This window comes from Trematomus bernacchii, unplaced genomic scaffold (assembly GCF_902827165.1).
Source record: "Trematomus bernacchii unplaced genomic scaffold, fTreBer1.1, whole genome shotgun sequence".
Taxonomy (NCBI): Eukaryota; Metazoa; Chordata; class Actinopteri; order Perciformes; family Nototheniidae; genus Trematomus; species Trematomus bernacchii.
In genome coordinates this window covers 5,086,077-5,105,994 of record NW_022987593.1, presented here as the reverse complement: position 1 = coordinate 5,105,994, position 19,918 = coordinate 5,086,077, and the positions used below count along the sequence as shown (strand labels likewise).

The 19,918-nt window shown below is 40.4% G+C and overlaps 1 protein-coding gene across 1 annotated transcript in view; it reads left to right on the top strand.

Moving 5' to 3' along the window:
- fbxo41 (F-box protein 41) overlaps positions 1-18,807 on the top strand; it is a 46,095-nt gene extending 27,288 nt beyond the window's left edge. Inside the window, exons 5-14 of the mRNA XM_034129253.1 lie at positions 4,875-4,948; positions 7,681-8,066; positions 11,714-11,952; positions 12,088-12,203; positions 12,717-12,869; positions 13,034-13,129; positions 13,252-13,370; positions 13,890-14,048; positions 14,175-14,290; positions 15,338-18,807. Coding sequence (XP_033985144.1) covers positions 4,875-4,948; positions 7,681-8,066; positions 11,714-11,952; positions 12,088-12,203; positions 12,717-12,869; positions 13,034-13,129; positions 13,252-13,370; positions 13,890-14,048; positions 14,175-14,290; positions 15,338-15,400 — 1,521 coding nt within the window. The 3' untranslated portion in view covers positions 15,401-18,807. The remainder of the gene's footprint in view (positions 1-4,874; positions 4,949-7,680; positions 8,067-11,713; positions 11,953-12,087; positions 12,204-12,716; positions 12,870-13,033; positions 13,130-13,251; positions 13,371-13,889; positions 14,049-14,174; positions 14,291-15,337) is intronic.
- The last annotated feature ends 1,111 nt before the right edge of the window (positions 18,808-19,918 follow it).

The following is a 19,918-nucleotide window of genomic DNA, read 5'->3' as shown; positions in this document are numbered from 1 at the left end:
TAAACAAAGTGATACAAAATGTAGTGGGATGTTTCAGATCTATTTTACGACACATTTAAAGTGGACCTATCATGCTATATTTAAATGATATATTGTAGGGCCATACCTATATAAGGTATATTTATACGTTTCTGTTTTCAAAATACCAAACAGATCATGCATTTGATCCATGCCTCATTTCACTCTATGTGCTGTTTGCTGTCTACGGGGCTGATCTCTGTGAGCTGCAGCTGACCACGCCCCCCTGCAGGAGAGGGGAGCCATGCTCTGATCAAGTCAAGAGGGGGAGAAAAAAAGATCTCCGTCCTCCATGTTTTATTATATAGAGTCGTTATTCATTTGTTTTAAAGCTCAATAAATAACAAAGAAGACCTTTGACCGGCACTTTTCTAATTTTGTCCGGAAGATTTAAACTTTAACGGACATCTTGACCGGCGAAAGAAACTGAAACTAAAACTCTGCCGCACGGTCCCCTCGTTCCTTGGAAGAGGCGGAGAGGTGGGTGTTTGTCATCTGCTGGTGGACTAACCGGAGAGAATTACAGTGCTTGCCTCGACGGGGAGGGATTGCATTGAATTAAAGCAGCGGGAACAAACGCTTGCCTCGGGGAGGGAGAAAAAAAGCCACAGCGGAGAATAAACAGAAGGATAACCATGGTAACTATGGGCGGGAAGTCTTCTTCGCTGCTTTTGTGGCAGACTACAGCGCCACTTACAGGCCTGGCATATGTACTACAGCGTCTCCAGCGCTTTCGAGCGGCAATGGCCGGCCATGGCCCAACCCCACATTCCCCTGATAGGTGGAGAGTTGGCCCAATAGCCGTAGCGCCACCGTCCTGACGTCAGGACAGTGTTCAAATCTGGATCAGTTTTTATCAGATCCGTTGCAGCCCCTTTTTTAGAGATTTGGGTATGGAGGAAAATAGAGAGGGTTGTGTTTTCTGACACTTGGTGAGTTCCCTGGAACACCGGGGACACATATTCATGTATAAAAGACGTACAAAAGTGCATTTTGCATGATAGGTCCCCTTTAAATGATTTTGATACATTAGATTGACATTTGTTTCTCCATAACGCAATATCATCAACTCAGAATTATTTTATACAGTATATATATATTTCTTTTTGTGTTTGTTTGACCAGCATAGACACTTCAGAGCTCTCCCACAGTTCTTGCGGGGGCAGCTTCTTTCTTTGAATAGTGCTTAAGCATTGATTATATTGAGTTATGTCCCTGTAATGCAGCACAGGTCGAACCCATAATAGACGTTTGATAAACTGTCTGAACACGCTGCCTGACCCTGAATTATATGCACACCGTTATTCTGTATGCGTTGGTTAACTCTTTTATTTTTAAGATTTTGGGACATGGCAACAGGAATGTGCTCCCATTCAGTCACAGGAGCTTGAGTGAGATTGGCACATTGATGTTGTTTGATGAGATCTGACTTGACGTTTCTGTTGCAAAGGTGTCAATGGAGTTGGGGTCACTGCTCTGTGCAGGCCCCACACTTTGGTGTCCATCTTATGAAGCTGAACACAAGAACGTGTTAACACACTATTGTGAGGGTTGTATCAGAATGAAATTAGAAGCTTAATACCTTCCTGTTTTGCATTCAGCATCACAATTGATAGAGAAGCACTTCAGCAGACGACCTGCTGACCAGGGTACTTACATAAAAAAGCAAGAGATCAACCCCCTGCCTCCAGGCTCTCCACATCTCCATTTGCAGCCTCCCCCCCCCCCCTTCTTTTGCACTATAACACTTTAATAAAAATGTAAAAGCAGACACTTTCTGTTCCTAAAGATGTCACTTATTCAAAATGATTATCCAACATCCCTTGAAAAAAGGTTGACCCGTTTCATTTCACAAATCTGTGTGCTGCCATGGAAACCAGTTCTTGCTCTTGCTCGTGTTGGAGGCTACAATGTGAATTTGAATCAGATGTAATGCGCTACAGATCTGCCTGAGAGGAACTGGCTGGTTTCCTTTTGGCTTAATATTTGAGATGCTCAGTAAATGTCTTCTCAGATCACTATGAGTGCAGAGATATTGTCGACATAACTTTATCTCCTCACACAGTGCAGGGAATAGTGTTGGTAAGACCTCTTTATAATGATGTAATCAACCCATTTTAAGATATCTGAAATCAGAAATAGCATTAATAATCAAATCTACTTTTTTCTCAGTCATTTGACCTGGGATTGACCCAAACCTAGATTTAGACTTCCTCCTCTCTGGAGTTGAACATCAGCCAGTTTCTCGTAGGACTGTGAATAATCAACATGACAAGTACAAGTGTGGAGTCACAGACTGGTTGGCCCCTTGCTGCCCTGCTGAGGGAGGCCTGGAGATGTAACCCCCCCCGACCCGACACCCTCGCCACCTCACTCTCCGTCTCTCTGTCACGACATCATCAAGGTCGCCCCTATCTCCTAGGAGACAGGTTTTTAAAGGCACAGAGGTATTTTAGGACTGGCAGTGGATGAAGAGATGGATGTCTTGTTTCCTGCTCACTCTCTAGTTCAGCTAAAGTTCATTCTTGTGCATTTATTCCATAGATTGTATATGAGAAGTAAACGTCATGTCAACCATTGTTTTTTTGGACTACTGTTCAGAAGCCTAGGGTCCGTCGTATTGGCCGACAACATTTTTCTTTTCTTTTTGGGATGAGATACAGAAGGGATGAGAAGGGACACGAAAGGGTGCAGCAAATACATCCAACGCTGAACAAGAGCATTTTAGGAAACCAAAATGTTACAATTAACTTTCATGAACTGAAAACACACTGTAGCAGCGAGATGTCATTTTACAGAGTAGCCCCTTCGTAACCATATGTTGCTTTATAGTTTATTTTACCCCAAATTAGACTGTTTTCACAAAATGGACATCATGCTGGTTTGATCAAGACTTAAAACTAGTGATTGAAACCATAAACTTATTTGAAAAATGTTTACTGAGGTAGTTAATAAAGAGAGAAGCATGGTCATTTCCTCATAGACTTTTATAAAATCACTTATTTTTTGCAGCAGGGGTCTGGCCATTAGATCACATTGGCTTTATGTTACAGACCTAAAGAGTCTCGCTAGATTTATTTTCAAAAGGTGCAAGGTGAAAATAGTGTTCATGAAGTTGTGGACTTTTAACAAAGAAGATAACAAGATCCAAGAAATAGAAAAAGATGTGAGTTTGAGACAAGCTTAGGTCACCAGATTACAGTTTTACCGTCTTTTGAATGCATTTGTTTCCATCCATATCTGGGAGATTTGTTCCAATTCTGCCTTTACTGCAGGCTTCTTGGCCATGAGATAGTGTTTGCCTGTTTCCTCGATGGACCATTTTCAGTGGCACGAGGCCAGGTTCAAGCTGTGTGAGTAGAAGCAGAGGAACAGAAACAGGGAGAGAGAGGGAGGGAGTGACAGGGTTTGTGCACATTTCCCCTCTGTGGCACGTCCCCAGTCTGGTACACAGAGTTCCACCTGGCATTACTTCACACACACAAGTAAACACACTACACACTTCAATGCACAGGCAGCTTTAAATGGTGTATGAACGAGTCACTAGGAGGATTTTGCTCTCAGGCAAACAGAGAGAGCAAGAGTCAGGCTTTACACCCACAGTCAAATACACCATTTCCACCTGCTTTCAGAGATACAACCACATATTTGAGGTTGTAGGATGCTGAAGGTTTTTTTGTTGCTACTGTGAGGGTTCAACGGTCAGTGAATCTGTCATTTCAAGTACTACTACTATTACTACTACTATTACTAGTACTACTACTACTGCTACTGCTACTACTACTACTACTAGAGCCAGACTGCCAGGAAGTTTCTTGAGGATATTCATAATCCCGAGATGACTTCAAATGATTTGTGTGACCTACAGTCGCCTCAAAATTAGGAAAAGGCTTTCATGAAAATCCCTTCCTGTACTGCCACCTTCAGGGAAAAAGTATTAGTTTTGGACACAAGATATTGATGTGGAATGACAGGATTTCTATGACATTTCTAAAAGCTATTCACGGTGCACAATTATGATTTATTTTGATGTGAGTTAAGCATCATTACTGGATTTCTATGACATTAGCTGTGAGGACTCCTGGTCCCACTGAGCTTTCCAAAAAGGGCCAAACTTGTATCATAAAGGATGAGAGATATAACAGAGGTATGATATTTCCTCATTACACTAATGCCCCCTCAGAGAATGATCCCTTTCTTTTTTAAGTTCATTTGATGAGCTTTTGTTTTTTGCCACCCTCAGGAGAGAAATGATCTCCATACACTTCTTCTTCCCTAGCTTTCCCTCTGTGACTGATCATCAATAATTCCTGTTGGGAAATAGTTTGTCTATTAATGTCTTTGATTTGTGTCTGATGCTGCCACTCTTCAGTTGTAAAGTACTTGAGATCAAACTGCAATGTTGTAATGTCTGTAATGTTTATTTCAGCTGTGATTATTTGTTAAATATCTAAGCTGTCAAATGTACAGAAGTGCCCCATGATTACAGCATAATAGGATCCTGTTTGATTTTATTTACTGTTTTCATTTAATTCAGTGAGAATGTGTTAAGCAGCATTTATTATTTTAGCAAAGCTAACTCAGTGGGAGTTAATATGAAACGCTGTTTATCTCATGCTTTAGTTTTAAGTGTATTGTTTTAATTACATTTTAGAAATGCGTTAGACTTTATATGGCATGAACTATGCCAATTAAAATTCTCTGAAATTCTCATGTAGGTTGAGTAAGAACAAAACGCTTTCTTAGGAATACCTATGAGGAATACATTTGAGCCAAGAGCATGCCTTAGAAAGCTTAGCGAAGCTGTTTTATTTGACTAAAATCACTCTTTTTCGTGCATGTTTTTGTCTCTCTAGAGAAACTCAAGCAACTCTGGAAGCACAAGAGGCATGTACCAGGTGTCGGAGCGACGTTCGTCTCCGAGCACGGGGTAAGTGAGCATATTCTACAGAAACACATGACTTCACATCTCTGAAATGTAACAAATTCACACCGCTGCTATTAGGAGGTTTGATGGTACGATAATGTAGACCCTTACAAGGAAACATTTCATTTTTTCAGGAAGACTTCCTGTTTGTCTATCATTCTGTTTGGATTGCTAGAAGTAGACACGTGGAAAAAGCAGGTTTTCTGGTCCAGCTGGAGATTTTGTGGCTCTCGGCTGACAATTAGGTTCGGTGCTTCTCCTCTTTCTTACCTCGGAGAGCTGCTGCAGTGAAACACAGTCTGTCAGTTGTGTGGAAATATAACAGAACCCCTGGAGCTGCAGAGCTTTTAAAGAACATCCACTGTGCTCGCTGCCTCTGGCCTTCGGTGAACAACTTTGCCCTGTGTGTAGAAATGTTTGCAAGCATGGCATTTGCAGTCTTACAGTACCTCAGAAAAACTATAAAAACTATTAAAGTGCCGTTGTTACTACTTGTTTGACTTACATTTAAAAATACAGAGATTATACTATTTTACATAATAAAAGATTAGGTTTCTGTAACATAGATACACCATTGAGTGCGCTCAGAAAGCAGTGTTATGCTAAAATTACATTTATAAATTAATCCATGAGTTGATTTACCCAAAATAGTTTTCATAATGTTAGGTTATAGTTGGTCCCGCGTCCTCCAAAGTTTGCATCATTGTTGTATCTTGAACATTTTGTTTATGGGCTGATGTAACTCTGAGGCCTTTGTTGCTTTTTAATGAGAGTTTTAAACACTTAATTGTTTTGAAAAAAAGGTTAATTCTACAAAACTTTATAGATTCACTGCATGAAGTTTGTTTTATACTGAAATTAGACTGTCTCTTCTCCCATGCACGTTGTTTCACACTAAGTTTTCCACATTGAGTAATATGGAGTACGAAATTGAACACCGTGATTCATCCTTGATTTAGCATTTGGAGTTTTCTCAGTGAGGACATTAGAGGTGCAGGTTGGATGTCTGTCCTCGAGGTGTGACTGAAGTATTTCTGAGTCCCTGCTGGAGATCTCACACACATGGCGGTGTCGTAAAGCTCTGACTAACACAACTGTCATCCCCAGTTGGTTTGTGAATGTGTTTCCTCTCATGACGTCACGCAGAACCAGGCCTTCCCCATTGAATCACACACACACACGCACACGCACACGCACACGCACACGCACACGCACACGCACACACACACTACTTAAAATCCTTATTAGCTTTTGCTAATCATGAGCTTCTCATTACTTCTTGCTATTGATTAAATGTTGTAAAACATTCAAGCTGTTTTCATCAGGTTACTGCTTTAAAACCAGCTCATCAAACTGTAATGCATCTCAGTTTGTCATTGACCCAGTTTAGATTGTTGAAACCATAAACACGTCGCTTTGTTACAGTTTTACTTCATTTTAAATTCATATTTGTGGCATAACATGCATCCCATCTTCTGTGAATCCTTTTCCCCTGAAAGTACTGCTATGTGTTACCTGCAGTATCATTTGTGATTCTCTTTCATTTTTACTGCTAAAATGATGAATGCACAAGCTCCCACTCTTCTTATTATGCAGAGAGGAGGAGGAAGGAGCACTAATGTTGCAGAAATGGAAAAAGAGAAAGAAAATGCCCTACTTTTTCAGACTTCTCATTGCTTGTATTGACTCGGGTGTTATTTTAAGTAATATAGCATGCGTACAAAAGCTTCACCCATTCTACTTTATATCTTCTGAAATGCAGCTGTTTCTAGAGAGTCAAACGATCAATATCTGTGGTTTATTATGGTTTCAGAAGTGCATCCACTACTGTCAGATGAAATACCATAATATTGTTTTCCTCGGTGTACTGAAGGGAATGAAGTCTCTACAGAAACGTTTTATCAGAAGCATCAAATGAACAGCTCACACAATGGACTAGAGCGGGTGTGATGACGATGAGAGCGCATATTGTTTGTTTTCTGAATAAAAGATATTATTAATAGACCCCTTCAAACACAAACTTTTTTCCTAATTGGGTTGTTAAAAGCAGAGATTGTGTTACATCACAAACAGATGTTATTCAAGTTCAACTTTTGTAAAATACACTTGTTTGATTGGAAGATCAATACAATCTTCCTTCAATATAAAGCCACAGCTTAGCTTAGCATTAGTTAGCCTAAGTCTTTGCTGCTTGGCACTGCCTTTTGAATCAATTACATTTTGGACCATTTGTTGATATATTGCACCATACTGCAACTGCACTATAATCACCTCCTCATTCATTCTTTTTTAGATTGTTTGTATCTTCGTTTTGCAAATATCTTTCTTAAGTTCCTCTTTATAATGCATTGTGTTTAACATGTTTAACTTCAGTCGTGGTAACATTTAAAAGTCTTTATAGTCTTAAAGGGAACGTTTTTAAGTCTGTGTGCTAAGCTAAGCTAAACCACATGTTATAGCTCCTTATTTAAAAGATGACAGTTTGATCATTCTTCTAATCCAACCCTCTGCATTTAGGCGTATAAACGTGTTTCCTTGAATGTCAAACTGTGCCTTTAAACATTGTGTGAAAGTCATTTTAATAACATATTACATTTATATTATGTTCTGTTTTCGAGTCTCGTTATTTTGATTTCCAGAACACAGCTTAGCGTGTTATTGGATAATGCTTTTGGACCATCATATGTCTGTGTCCTATTATTATTTATAGCACCCTTCCTTTAATTTCCCCACAGAGCATCGGGGCGGATCAAGTCTGTGTCCGGGGGCTCTGGGGGTTACGACAGTGACAGCGTGGAGATGCATCCCATGGAGGACTGCCCCGAGGCGCAGTACTACATGCAGTGCCGGCTGGGGGAGGCGGGCTACGATCGCTCCCCTGGATGTGGGGGGGGCGGGTCGAGGAACTGGGGACTCCGTAAACAGGCGATCCAGAACTGGCAGCGGCGACCTTACAGGAACAGCACCGAGGGAGATGAGGGGGACGTGTCGGACGTGGGCTCTCGGACCACTGAGTCTGAAATGGAGATGTGGGAACAAGACAGGAGAGCTGTGGCTGAAGTGCAGCAGTCGGCCCCCCCCTATTCTCACCACAGCCGGACAGCGTATCGCTCCAACACAGGTAACACACACGTTATTCTTAGAAGTGTACACACTGACACTCTCTTTCTAAACGTACATCCGGACACATGGGAGCCAGGATTTCACAGAATAAAGGCTCTATAAAGGATTCCCATGAGAGCAGGGACTGATTTGGATCTAGGTCAGGTTGAGTCGCAGTCAGGCTGCTGGAGCTGTGTCACTGACCAACGCTCCTTCTACAAAGTTTGGATTAGACATGAGCTTATATGGTAAACATGGAGGAAAGAGGCCCTGCATCTGCTCCAGTGTGTAGACACAACAATGTCAACATTTCATGAACACTGAGCTTTCACAAACACTGCAACAAATGTGTTTTGTGGAGTATTTTTTTTCCAATTCACGAGGATGTGGCAGTCGTTGATACCTGTTACCCTTTTTCCCTAGTTGATTTTAGCTGAATGTCACCTGAGTTGATTGAAGGGTTATTCAGATCACCTGTAGCTCCTAATTAAGAACTGATAACAGCTTGGTGCATTCCCTATGTCGGCCAATCAGAGTGTGAGGTGGGGAATTAAACTGTAATGGCATTTTGATCCTTCCTTTACCAAATGCAAACCACCTATTTTCCAATTAAAATATGTGTTTATTTATTATTAAAGAGGCATGTTTTCATCATTAAAAATACTAATGTATTATAATTAAAGAGACATTTGTTAGTCATCAAATAGTTATTTATTCTAATTAAATAGAAATGTTTCAAACTCTAATCAAATCAAATGTATTTATATAGCCCAATGACTCAAATTACACATCCGTCCTAAGAACCTAGCATCGTTCATTATTATTGAGTAGGTATTTTTAACTGTGAAAACACTGAGTGAGAATCTTTTCTCAAAGTAAACTGAGTATTTCTTTTTGTGGTTGACTACACAGGATAGGAAATGTAGTGTGCTTTACATTCCTTAGTATATATATACAGTATTAACTTAATTTTGACTTGCTACAAGGACAATTAGTAACATCATCATCTATTGAGCATCTTGAGACCATTAACCAAAATGAAACTATAAATGCCCAAATTGCAGGTGCATCCATAGGAAAACTGAGAAAGTATTTAACATGTCGTTTGCTTGTGCCACAAACCTGAAACCCATGGAACAGCTGTACAAGAGAGCTATCAAGGTGTTTGACAGAAAGCCATATTCACACCACCACTGTACCATCCTTGAAAAACACAATTTCTTGAGTTTTGACAATTTTAAGTCTTTTAAAAATATGTGTTTTTTTTATAAATGTTTACATGGACTGTCCCTCGTCCCCCCCCCCTTAGGGGAATTCATCCACAAAAAACACACTGGACGCTGCACTAGGTCAGAAACCAGAGGAGACTGTGAAGTCCACCGCAGACGGACCACCTTTGGACAAAATGTCCTCTCCATTAAAGGCAGCTCATTGTGGAATAGCCTCCCAACTGAGATACGGGATTGTCCCACTCTCAATAGCTTCAAAGGTCAACTCAAAGAATGGATGAGAAAAAACCAGACGTGCAATCACCGCTAAATGCACTTTAACACAGGGGTACCTCCTCTGTCACTTTATGCATCTCTTGTATCTTCTCTTGCACTTAATATGTCGTAGCTGCTATAGTGTACTGCCATGTGGTAAATACTTGTGTGTGCTGCTCTTGCTCTTTTGCATATCATGTATTTATTTTTTGCTATGTTTACAAATGTCATGTTCTTATATGTTGTATGTCAGGGACTATGGATGGAAATTAGCTCAAAGCTAAAATCCGGCATATTTACACTTGAAGCATTATTTGTCTAAAGTGTTCATTAATGTGCATTGTCCCTATTCAAATAAACGATTAAATGAAAAAAAATTAAATGTCCAGCATTGCTTGGAATCAATTACAAGCTGCTACTAAATAAAACCAAAGGGAATATATTTAATTAAAATAAACTCAGTATAGGGGGTATTAATCCTGCTAATTGGCATGTAACCTAATACAGTAGGATCCATCTTGACTTAAGTACTTACAATTTGATTTAACCAGCTGAAATCCTTTTTTCACGAGGTGTTAACACTATTTGGTTTAACACAAGTATGAGCACTGTTTGCTTGTGCACATTTCTTCTGATCCAGCACAGATTGTGCTTCTCTCTGTTAACTTCCGGCGCTGCCAAGCTCCTTGAACTCACTGCTGCTGCCCTCCATTTTTACTCACCTGCTGTCAGGCTTACTCTAAATAGGTGAACCGAGGCAGTCTGGGAAAATGGGCCAGAGCCCTATTACAAACTGGGATGCACTGCTATGACTGACTGCCCCATTAACTCAAAGGCTTGCTCACGAAACACTCAACATGTTTCTGGCATTCCTCCTCTCTGACGTAGATCTCCTTATCGGGAGAGTCCCTGCCAGGTTGTATCAGATGGTGTGTATCGACAAGCACACAGTTTCTTCTCAGCATGTAACACACAGCTCGGCTTTTTTAGTGCATTTGGCAGTCTTGAGCGTAGGTGGTGTGTGTGAGAGAGAGAGAAAGAAAGACAGAGTGAGAGTGTAAGGAATGGTTCATAGCCCTGATGGTTTCTTCCAAGGCCAAAGATGAAATGAGTCATCTAGGACCAATCTTGCTGGGTGGAATAAGACGAGCTCGGATTGGACACGCTGTATCAGCCAATAGATAGTAATAGAGAGAATGAAAAGATGGAAAGGAGAAGAGGAATTATGTAATCTCATTTAGCGGTTTGTTGAAGGTTGGCGCCACCGTGTGACAGAATATCTTTTGAACATTTTGTATGTGACATTCATTTGTTATAAAGGACATTTTATTATTTATTTTTTTCAGAATCAGAAACAGGTTTATTGCCAGGTAGGTTCGCACATACTAGGAATTTGACTTGATGTCATGGTGCATACATAAAATATAAAAAACAAGAAATCTAATATAAAACACTAAATCTTTTACACCATAATAAAATACAGTTAAATAGCAATTAAATAAAAATTAAATAAAGCAGTAATTTACATGGAAATAGAATGCTATGAATGAATTTTTGCATATAAACTATGAAATGTGAAATCCGAATATGTGCAGAAAGGAGTATGACATTGTGTGCATTAATGTAATGCATATAGTCTATGATGTGGCAGAGGTAAAGTGTCAGCGGGGGGGGGGGGGCCTTGTTTAAGAGGCTGGTAGCGGAGGGGAAGAAACTGTTCAGGTGGCGAGAGGTATTGGTCCTGATGGAGCGCAGCCTCCTGCCAGAGGGGAGGGGGGCGAACAGTTTGTGCATTTTTGTGCATTTAGCGCTTTGAGCACCAGGAAAAGCGCTATATAAATAACATGTATTATTATTATTATTATTATTTACATAATTAGATAATCCTGATTATAACCAAGTTGATTTGAGTTGCAATTGGTTTGTATTGCAATCAACGATAACAAAGTGCTTTACAAAAAAATATCAAAAAGTAAAGAAAAAATGATACAGCAACAACAATATGAGGAACATTCCAATAAATTATAACCTTAAAAAAATGTCCCTTCCTTCAAAGACATCTTGTAGAAATCGAACAAAAAACTAGAACATTTAATAAATCTTGACAAACTTTTGAATCCAAGTCTAATGATGGTAAAGGATTTGTATATATATATATATTTCTGTCTTTTTCTCCCCACAGGTCGGTCCGATGGGGTCTACAACAAGCCTTGCCGCCATGAAAAGAGCCCGTCCAAATCCAACGAGGTGATCAGTCCAGAGATCCTGAAGATGCGTGCAGCTCTCTTCTGCATCTTCACCTACCTGGACACTAAGACCCTGCTGAGAGCTGCGGAGGTCTGCAGGGACTGGAAGTTTGTGGCCCGGCACCCGGCCGTGTGGACCAGAGTGCTGCTGGAGAACGCCCGCATCTCTTCCAAGGTGCATAGTGAATATATAGATACTGTGTCCAGTCTATCAGTATAGCTTTATCAAAGCAGCACCATGATTATAGCTTTACTGTTTTAGCTGTGCCTTGTAAAGATTTATTGACTGATCTTCATGTTTCTGCTTCAGTTTCTGAGCACAATGTCTCAGTGGTGCACTCAGACGCACTCCCTCATCCTGCAAAACCTCAAACCAAGACAGCGAGGCAAGAAGGAAACCAAGGAGGAATACCTCAAAAGCACACGGTGAGACACAGAAATACACAGGAAGTGACATCTGCTCACACTTTACAATAGAATACCTAGTCACTGTGGGGGACTTATTACTACATTCAGTATTATTTTAGCTTTGAGAAGCACATTCATGGATAACTATTGAAGTAAGTGACATACTCAATGACTCCTCAAACAATGATTGATGAGAGGAAGACACCAAGAGGAACACGAGGGATTACATGCTGATGTTCTTGGGCTGGTTGATAAGGATAAGCATGTAAAAAAAAGTTTGCATTTCCTGAAAGAAGACATTTGATATGAGTGGCTAACTGTTTTGTGTGAATGTATTACAGCTTAAATCTGCATCCATAACGCATAGACAAGCTGCTTCCTTCCTGCTTATATTGCATCACACACTGGAGGAATATTTTATCTTGTGCTATAAATGGTAAAAGTGCTGTTCTTAAGGCCAGGAGAATTACTCTCTCTGCTCTGTCTCTGTCTGTCTTTTTCTGTTGACCTTCCCCCACGCGTCCATCTAAGTGGCTGTCTGGAGGAAGGTCTGGAGGCGTTGTTAAAGGCCACAGGAAGTAACCTTCTGATACTGAAGATTTCACACTGCCCCAACCTGCTGACCGACCGCTCCCTCTGGCTGGCCAGCTGCTACTGCCGGGCCCTGCAGGCGGTGACCTACAGGTAACCAGGCCGACCAGGTTCCCCCCCCGCACACATATCACAGTGGTGCCTGAGTTACGTTACTTTAACAAGTCCATGAGTTTTGACTAAGGTTTGTGCTGTACAGATAAAGTGTCATATATATGCAAAACAAACACAAACTTTGGTCACATATTTTGCTCCAGAAGTGCTACGGATCCAGTTGGCCAGGAGGTGATCTGGGCTCTCGGAGCAGGTTGCAGAGACATCATCTCCCTACAGGTGGCGCCACTACACCCATGGTAATTAACAGAGCAAAACAATCTACCTCTTATGATCAATACAGATACGTTCTATTATTTAATGACATACGTATTTTTAAATGACTGAACATGGACATATATATGTATTGTGTCTCTTGTAGCCAGCAACCCGCCCGTTTCAGTAACCGCTGCCTGCAGACGATTGGCAGATGTTGGCCGCACCTCCGAGCTCTCGGTGTGGGCGGGGCTGGATGTGGCATTCAGGGGCTGGCCTCGCTAGGTAAATATGATTTGACTTGTTCTCAACTGTGTTCTTATAATCATGAATCACATTGTCATTGTAAATTGAAAGTGGAGCACCGGCCTCCAATTGTAGGGAAAAAATACACAACATTTTTTTTCTGAAGTGGTTGTTCCTCTGCTGTAGGTAAACCACACAGTTAATTTTGAAGCGTCAGTCATGGATATAAAATCACACAAAAAAAATGTACGGGATGCCATTACTCACTTAGTGTTAGTGTAGTGTTTATTTATTTAAAATGTACAAAGGTAATTCTGTTCTTACCTATGAACAAATTCAGAATTATTTTATTTATGAATATTAGAATCTCCATTAAAACTGCACTGTTTGGGATAATGCTCAATATGTATTTCAAACAGATTTGGTTTAGACCTTAAACAAGCCCCTATGCACTACTGTAACCTCGGCTGTTTTCTGTTACCTCCCCTGTTTTCCGCAACACTACATTCCCCCCCCCCCCCTCTCCCCCCCACCTCCTCTCCCCCCCACCTCCACCAGCGAGGAACTGCATGCGCCTGCAGGTGCTGGAGTTGGACCATGTGAGTGAGATCAACCAGGAGGTGGCAGCAGAGGTCTGCAGAGAGGGCCTGAAGGGTCTGGAGATGCTGGTGCTCTCCTCCACCCCCGTCACTCCCAAAGCCCTGCTCCACTTCAACAGTGAGTTTGAATTCTGCTGTATTCCTTTACTGTGTACAATCCAGATGTAAACAACATTAAACAGATAACTGTGATATCGACACCCTGCTAATGAATGCTCTTTAAATCCTCCTTCTACTCCTGCAGGTGTTTGCCGTAACCTGAAGTCCATCGTGGTTCAGATTGGAATTGAAGACTACTTTGAAGACCCCAACAGCCCTGAAGCTAGGAAACTGTTTGATGAGATGGTTAACAAGCTGCAGGTAACAGCCATACCCCCCACTACTAACTACAATATTATTTTGAAATATTTTGAAATGTATATTTTGAAATGTATCATTCTGCAATATGAGTACATTTACTTAAGAGACAATTCTAATTCACCACTTTTAATTGTACATTTGTACTTTTGTTGTATTTTTGGGGAAAAAGTCCTTAAGTGTCTGTGAAGAAAAATGTTTCCAAGTTGTATGAGTTTTGTCCTAAATTCCAAATTTTGCTCAACGTTCAGTTTTCCAATGAGTTGTAAGCCCATAAATATATTATGATATTTTGTGTGCACATTTCACCTCCAAGCACAAATAAACTGTAACTACTCTTCCCTCCGTTGAGCGCAGTGTTGACTAACAGGCAGGTTAGCTCTGTTCTACACTTTCTTCTTTTAAGCCAACATGTCCTTGGATTTTTGCAGCACTTTATGCACAACAGCTGGACGAGTTCCTGTTCAGAGGATTAAATACATCTATTTTTACCATGACTACACACAGTTTAAAACATGACTCAATCTTTGAATTCCCCGTGCTGGCTGGTTTTGGATGTGCTGGTGCTAACTCACTGAGAAAAGGCTTATGTGAGAGGCTCGGGTCATTCTCATAGCTGACCACACACAAACAGAGATATAAACGCTGTGAAATCCCAGGTGTTATTTATGTTTTGTTTTTATGAGTCAGTTTACAGTGTGTTGCTCTTGGTTATAACACTCGATACAGTGGGGTTGCTCACAGCCGTTAGGTAACCACTCAAAAAGCTGCAAACAGGCATTGATTTATATTTATCCCTCCATTTTTAAGTTTGCTCTGAAAAGGAAGCTTAAGTTCTCCTCAAATATTTAATGGTCCATTTTTGAAGGGAGTCCTGTACCTCCTTAAACTAGCTTTCTGTCGCACACAAGGTATTGTACACACCTGCTAATGGAGGGAAATAAAAAAGTATGATGACAACAGGGGGAAAGCATACTTTAACGTCAGATACTAAAAATATCACATTGAGATAATGACATGCTGGTGTCCTCCTGTCCCTCCTTCTCTTAGGCTCTGAAGAAGAGACCCGGTTTCTCCAAAATCCTCCACGTGAAAGCAGACAGTCTCTGCTAACATATATTGTGCAGATTCTTCTTCGAGTCTTGGCGAGGCGCCATCTAGGCTCAAGTCAATCAACACGACCCAGCTGTTTTGAGCCCGCTCCATGGGGTTGAATACGTCTGCAGCACAGACAGAAACAACAGAAGAGGATCACCATGATGCACCAGGACAGAGGCTCAAAGTGCATCCTCCACAAGGACAACGTTCAAACTGAAATAACTCATTCACTACTACAGTAAGGGGAAATCAATGTCTCCTTCGTGTTTTGCTAAGACGAGTCAAGAGGCTTATTTTGAATTAACAATGACAATGATATCACATACAGGGCCTGCTTTACAGCTCACAGACTCCACAAATCCAACAAACTGTCAGAGTCCTCTTTCTCAGTCGTCTCCTGCTTTCACCATAACATGGATAATGTCGCTGCACAGAGCCAGGGCCCTTTATTGAAACTCCTGGAGCCAGGTGACAGCGTTGTTTTCAGCTGCCTGCATCTACACCATGCTTGACATGTACTCAACCTTCAACAGCAACAGCTGGTGGGCAGGAGCACATTAAGACTGTCTGCAGAGGTATATATAAATGGAGTGAGTGAATGGCAGGAGTTGTAGAAAAATAGATTTCCTCAAAAGATGTTGACTTGAGACAGGAGCTTCATGTTTGTGTGTTTCTCGAGGATTGGATACATGGTTTCCCATTCTACCTGCCCTACCATGCTGTGTGTTAAAACAGGACAACTTTCAACACTTACTGCTTCCACCCCGGACAGAAACATGCTGCACCAGCTCCAGGCACAGCGGAGAGAGCAAGGACACACACACACACACACACACACACACACACACACACACACACCTTGACAGTCTTTTTAGCCATTTGCATGGCAGCGATGCATTTACTCTCTTCTAATCATCCTCTTTGCGTCCTCATGTGAACAGCGTCATGTCACAAACCTGGACTCAGTGTTTCTTTGATGGTTGTAGTAACTCTGAACAGGACGAAGTATCTGATGCTGGAAGAATGATCCACGATGCATTTCAAAAACTGGCGCCATTTGTTACAATTTTCTGTCCTCATTCCACTGAGCGTTTTCTCCAATGTGCCATTAATGAGGGAAGAGGGACCATGTACAGTAGGGCAGATGTGTAATCTCTTCAAATCTGTTTGATTTGAGTTTAAGCAGCAGTAATTCAACATAAGGGTTTCACAGGTGTTACAGTGTTTATATGTCATGTGATTTTCATACTTTATCATACTAAACAGTGCCATTCCTATTAACAGTGCTCTTCATGGCGCTGATCAATCCTCACTTATATTCAGCTGAGATCCTCTGGCTCCCTCTGCTGGTTTTTCCACGCGGTTACACAGCCAACAGCCAGCTGGTGTGATATGACACCTTGTACTCTTAGCAGCGAGGAACATTTATCACCTTTACTACTTTGCAGAACTCCAAACCAACACATTAGTCTTCACCTTCAAATTAGCAGTTTGATTTTGGTGCAAACAATTGAGGTTATCCAACGTTGCAGAAATTGTCAATAAGTATGAGTAGCAATACTTAATGAGGTGACACTTAGTGTGCGCTCCTATGTGCTGCAGATAACCTAAAGGGGGGTTTCAACAATTGTTCACATCATTAGTTTACTATTCACAAAGAGTACCAACCAGCCGGGTAAAACAGCTGTCCAATGTCTTCTGGATCAGGAGCTTCGTGTGTGCTTATCTCAGCTTTGGAACACATTTATAGCACAGAAATCTGAATTACAGGGGGAAGCATGTAGGAAAGTAACGTCTACACGGCATCGAGGGTCCATAGAAAAAAATATGTATAGGATTTGTTGGAGCTTGACCCTTACTGGGGACCAAAAGTCAGGATTTCTCGTCCCTGCTGCATTGATTCTTTTTTATTAATCAATCTCTTGCAAGACCCAAAACATTATATACGTGCAATACTCAATCACTGGAGCTAACAATCACTTTGCTTTCTAAGAAATTGTCTGCACAGTTTTGTAACCGGCTGAAAAATGATTCACACATCAGAGGGAACATACTTACCGCCTGTTGCTTAACAAGTTGTTCATTTTATCCTTGCATACCTTTGTTGCTACAAAACACGTTGACATCGGTGGGCAGAGAATGTAGCAGAGCAGGAGTTTGTCACGAGAACTCTTTAAAGGTCACCTATTATACTCTTTTTCAACGATATATCATAGGTCTCAGATATATACATGTCTCCGAAGTGTTTGACTCAAAATGCCAAACAGATCGTGAATTGTAGCATGCCATAAACCGGTTCAACTCTGTTTCCAAAGAACTGATTCTGTTTTGAAGCTTAAAATGCAAATGAATGCCTCCCTAAGCCCGTCTGAGAATGATTGGTTAAAAAAACCATAATGGTGCTCTAGGAAGAGAATCAAGTGATAAGGTGGGCGGATGTTACCGCGGTTAGTTATTGGCTAATGGTTACACAACCCGAAAAAACATTGTGACATCCCAAAGTGTCCAAAATCTGATCAGCTCATTTTCAGACAGGTTTTTATATAAATGGATCAGGACAACAAGAGAGAGAAACTTTTTTCCGGAAACTTTTAGAATCTCTTTACACAGAGGGGACACATGTTTATGTATACAAGTGGATTTTTGCATAATAGGTGACCTTTAAATGAGAAACTGATGAGGAGAGCTGATGTTTTTGCGGTCGCTACTTCACTATTATGAGAAACACTCGAGCTGCTTATTGGAGTGAAGATGTTCCAGGTGAATGTGTGAGAACAGTCATGGGTTTCATTTCTTCATGTTTTTCCAGTCCTGCATATTATTATCCTACACTGCTACTGACTCATCTGAAGGAGATGGGTCTGCGACACAATAGAGAAAACACAAAGCACTTGTTGATTTTAAGTTTTAGACAATCCTGCCTTCGCTGTCAGCTACTCTGTACATACTATTTGTAAAAAAAAATAAGAAAACAAGGAGGAAAAAAAGGACCAACATTTGATGTTATATAATATTAAGGTCATACTTATGAGTGGAAAGAGTTTACAGGTCTTCATTCTGTAAGCATTTTCTCTCCAAAGTGAATGAACGATAACCATAGAGAATTATATTATGTATAACAGTAGTGTTGAAATTGCAGTTGTGTATTAGATACTTTATATTAAATGTGCATCAGAGTCATATAGAGATGGAAATTATTTAAGAAGAGGATAAAGATGATAATTCAGCTATTTATTTCTTTAAAAAAGAGCGATGTGTATAATGTTGGCATGTTTGTGTTCAAGCATCAATCATTAAGTTGCCTTCTTAACTGTTCTGCTACTGTGAAGAAAATATTTAGATGTTTAAAAAGCTTTGATTGCCTGCAGGTTTCTTTTCATTTGATCCAGTCTGTTGTTGCACTAGTGAGAAAAAAAAAGATATTTCAGATGTTTATTATAAGAGTGTTGTTTTTAATGTTTCTCAGTATTTGACAAAATATGATGCACTTTTTATCCTGAATACTTTATCGGCCCGTCGGTCATCGGTTCAGTCGGAAACGACGCTGGTTTCATGGAAGGAAGATTTTGGAAATACATATGAACTCGACTGAACAAAAGGACAGTTAGCCTCTTTTCTCTAACACCATCTCTCCTCTCATCGGTTGGGAAGTTAAAGATGGAAACCGAGTCCACTCCATTCAAGTGCTTTTGTAGGTTCATTGCCAATATGACCTTATGCTCCTGGCATACATCTCCATCCTCTGTCTCTCCAAATATAAAGCAAAATAATTTATTATCTATTTATTTTTGATTCAGAAACTGAAGCATCACTTATAAACCGTGGTGCTTCCTCATTCTCATTTTATTTCATAATTTAATTCAAGTTTTATTCCTCTGTTAAAGTTCCATGTGTCATACTGTGCAATTGAAAACCAGTGTCTGAGTGTTCATGTACCTCTGTACATATTTTATGTATGAATGATTGTACTCTGCCCGTTCATCTGAATAGTATTTTACACATTACCTCAACACTTATCTGGGCAGTTAAGTGTGCAGTTTGTAATTTATTTATTTTATTTTTCACTGCCATCGACATGTATGACCCATGCACTTCATCCGTGTTGGTACGACGACAAACATACAATCTGTCGCTAAAAATTACTTTCCCAAAAGATGATCAGCCTTCTGCGATGACTGCAATAGATGGAAATGTCTTACTCATTTTCACTCATTTGTTGTCATTAATAAAATTGCTTTAAATTGTATTTGTTGTGCATTTAAGCTACTTTATAACATCATTTATTGTACCATTAAGCACCATTAACACCAGTTCACAGTTATTTCTGTGGATTATACACATGAAGTTTTGTCCTGAAGGAAATGTTTTTTGTGCATAATTTTCCCAGCAGCACATTGTAAGGATATCTTCAATTCAATTCAAAACCTTTATTTATCCAGGTGAAATCCCATTGAGATCATTGATCTCTTTTTCAAGGGAGACCTGCAGCAGTAGGTTCCACATGAAGACATACAAACATAAACAACAGAACAA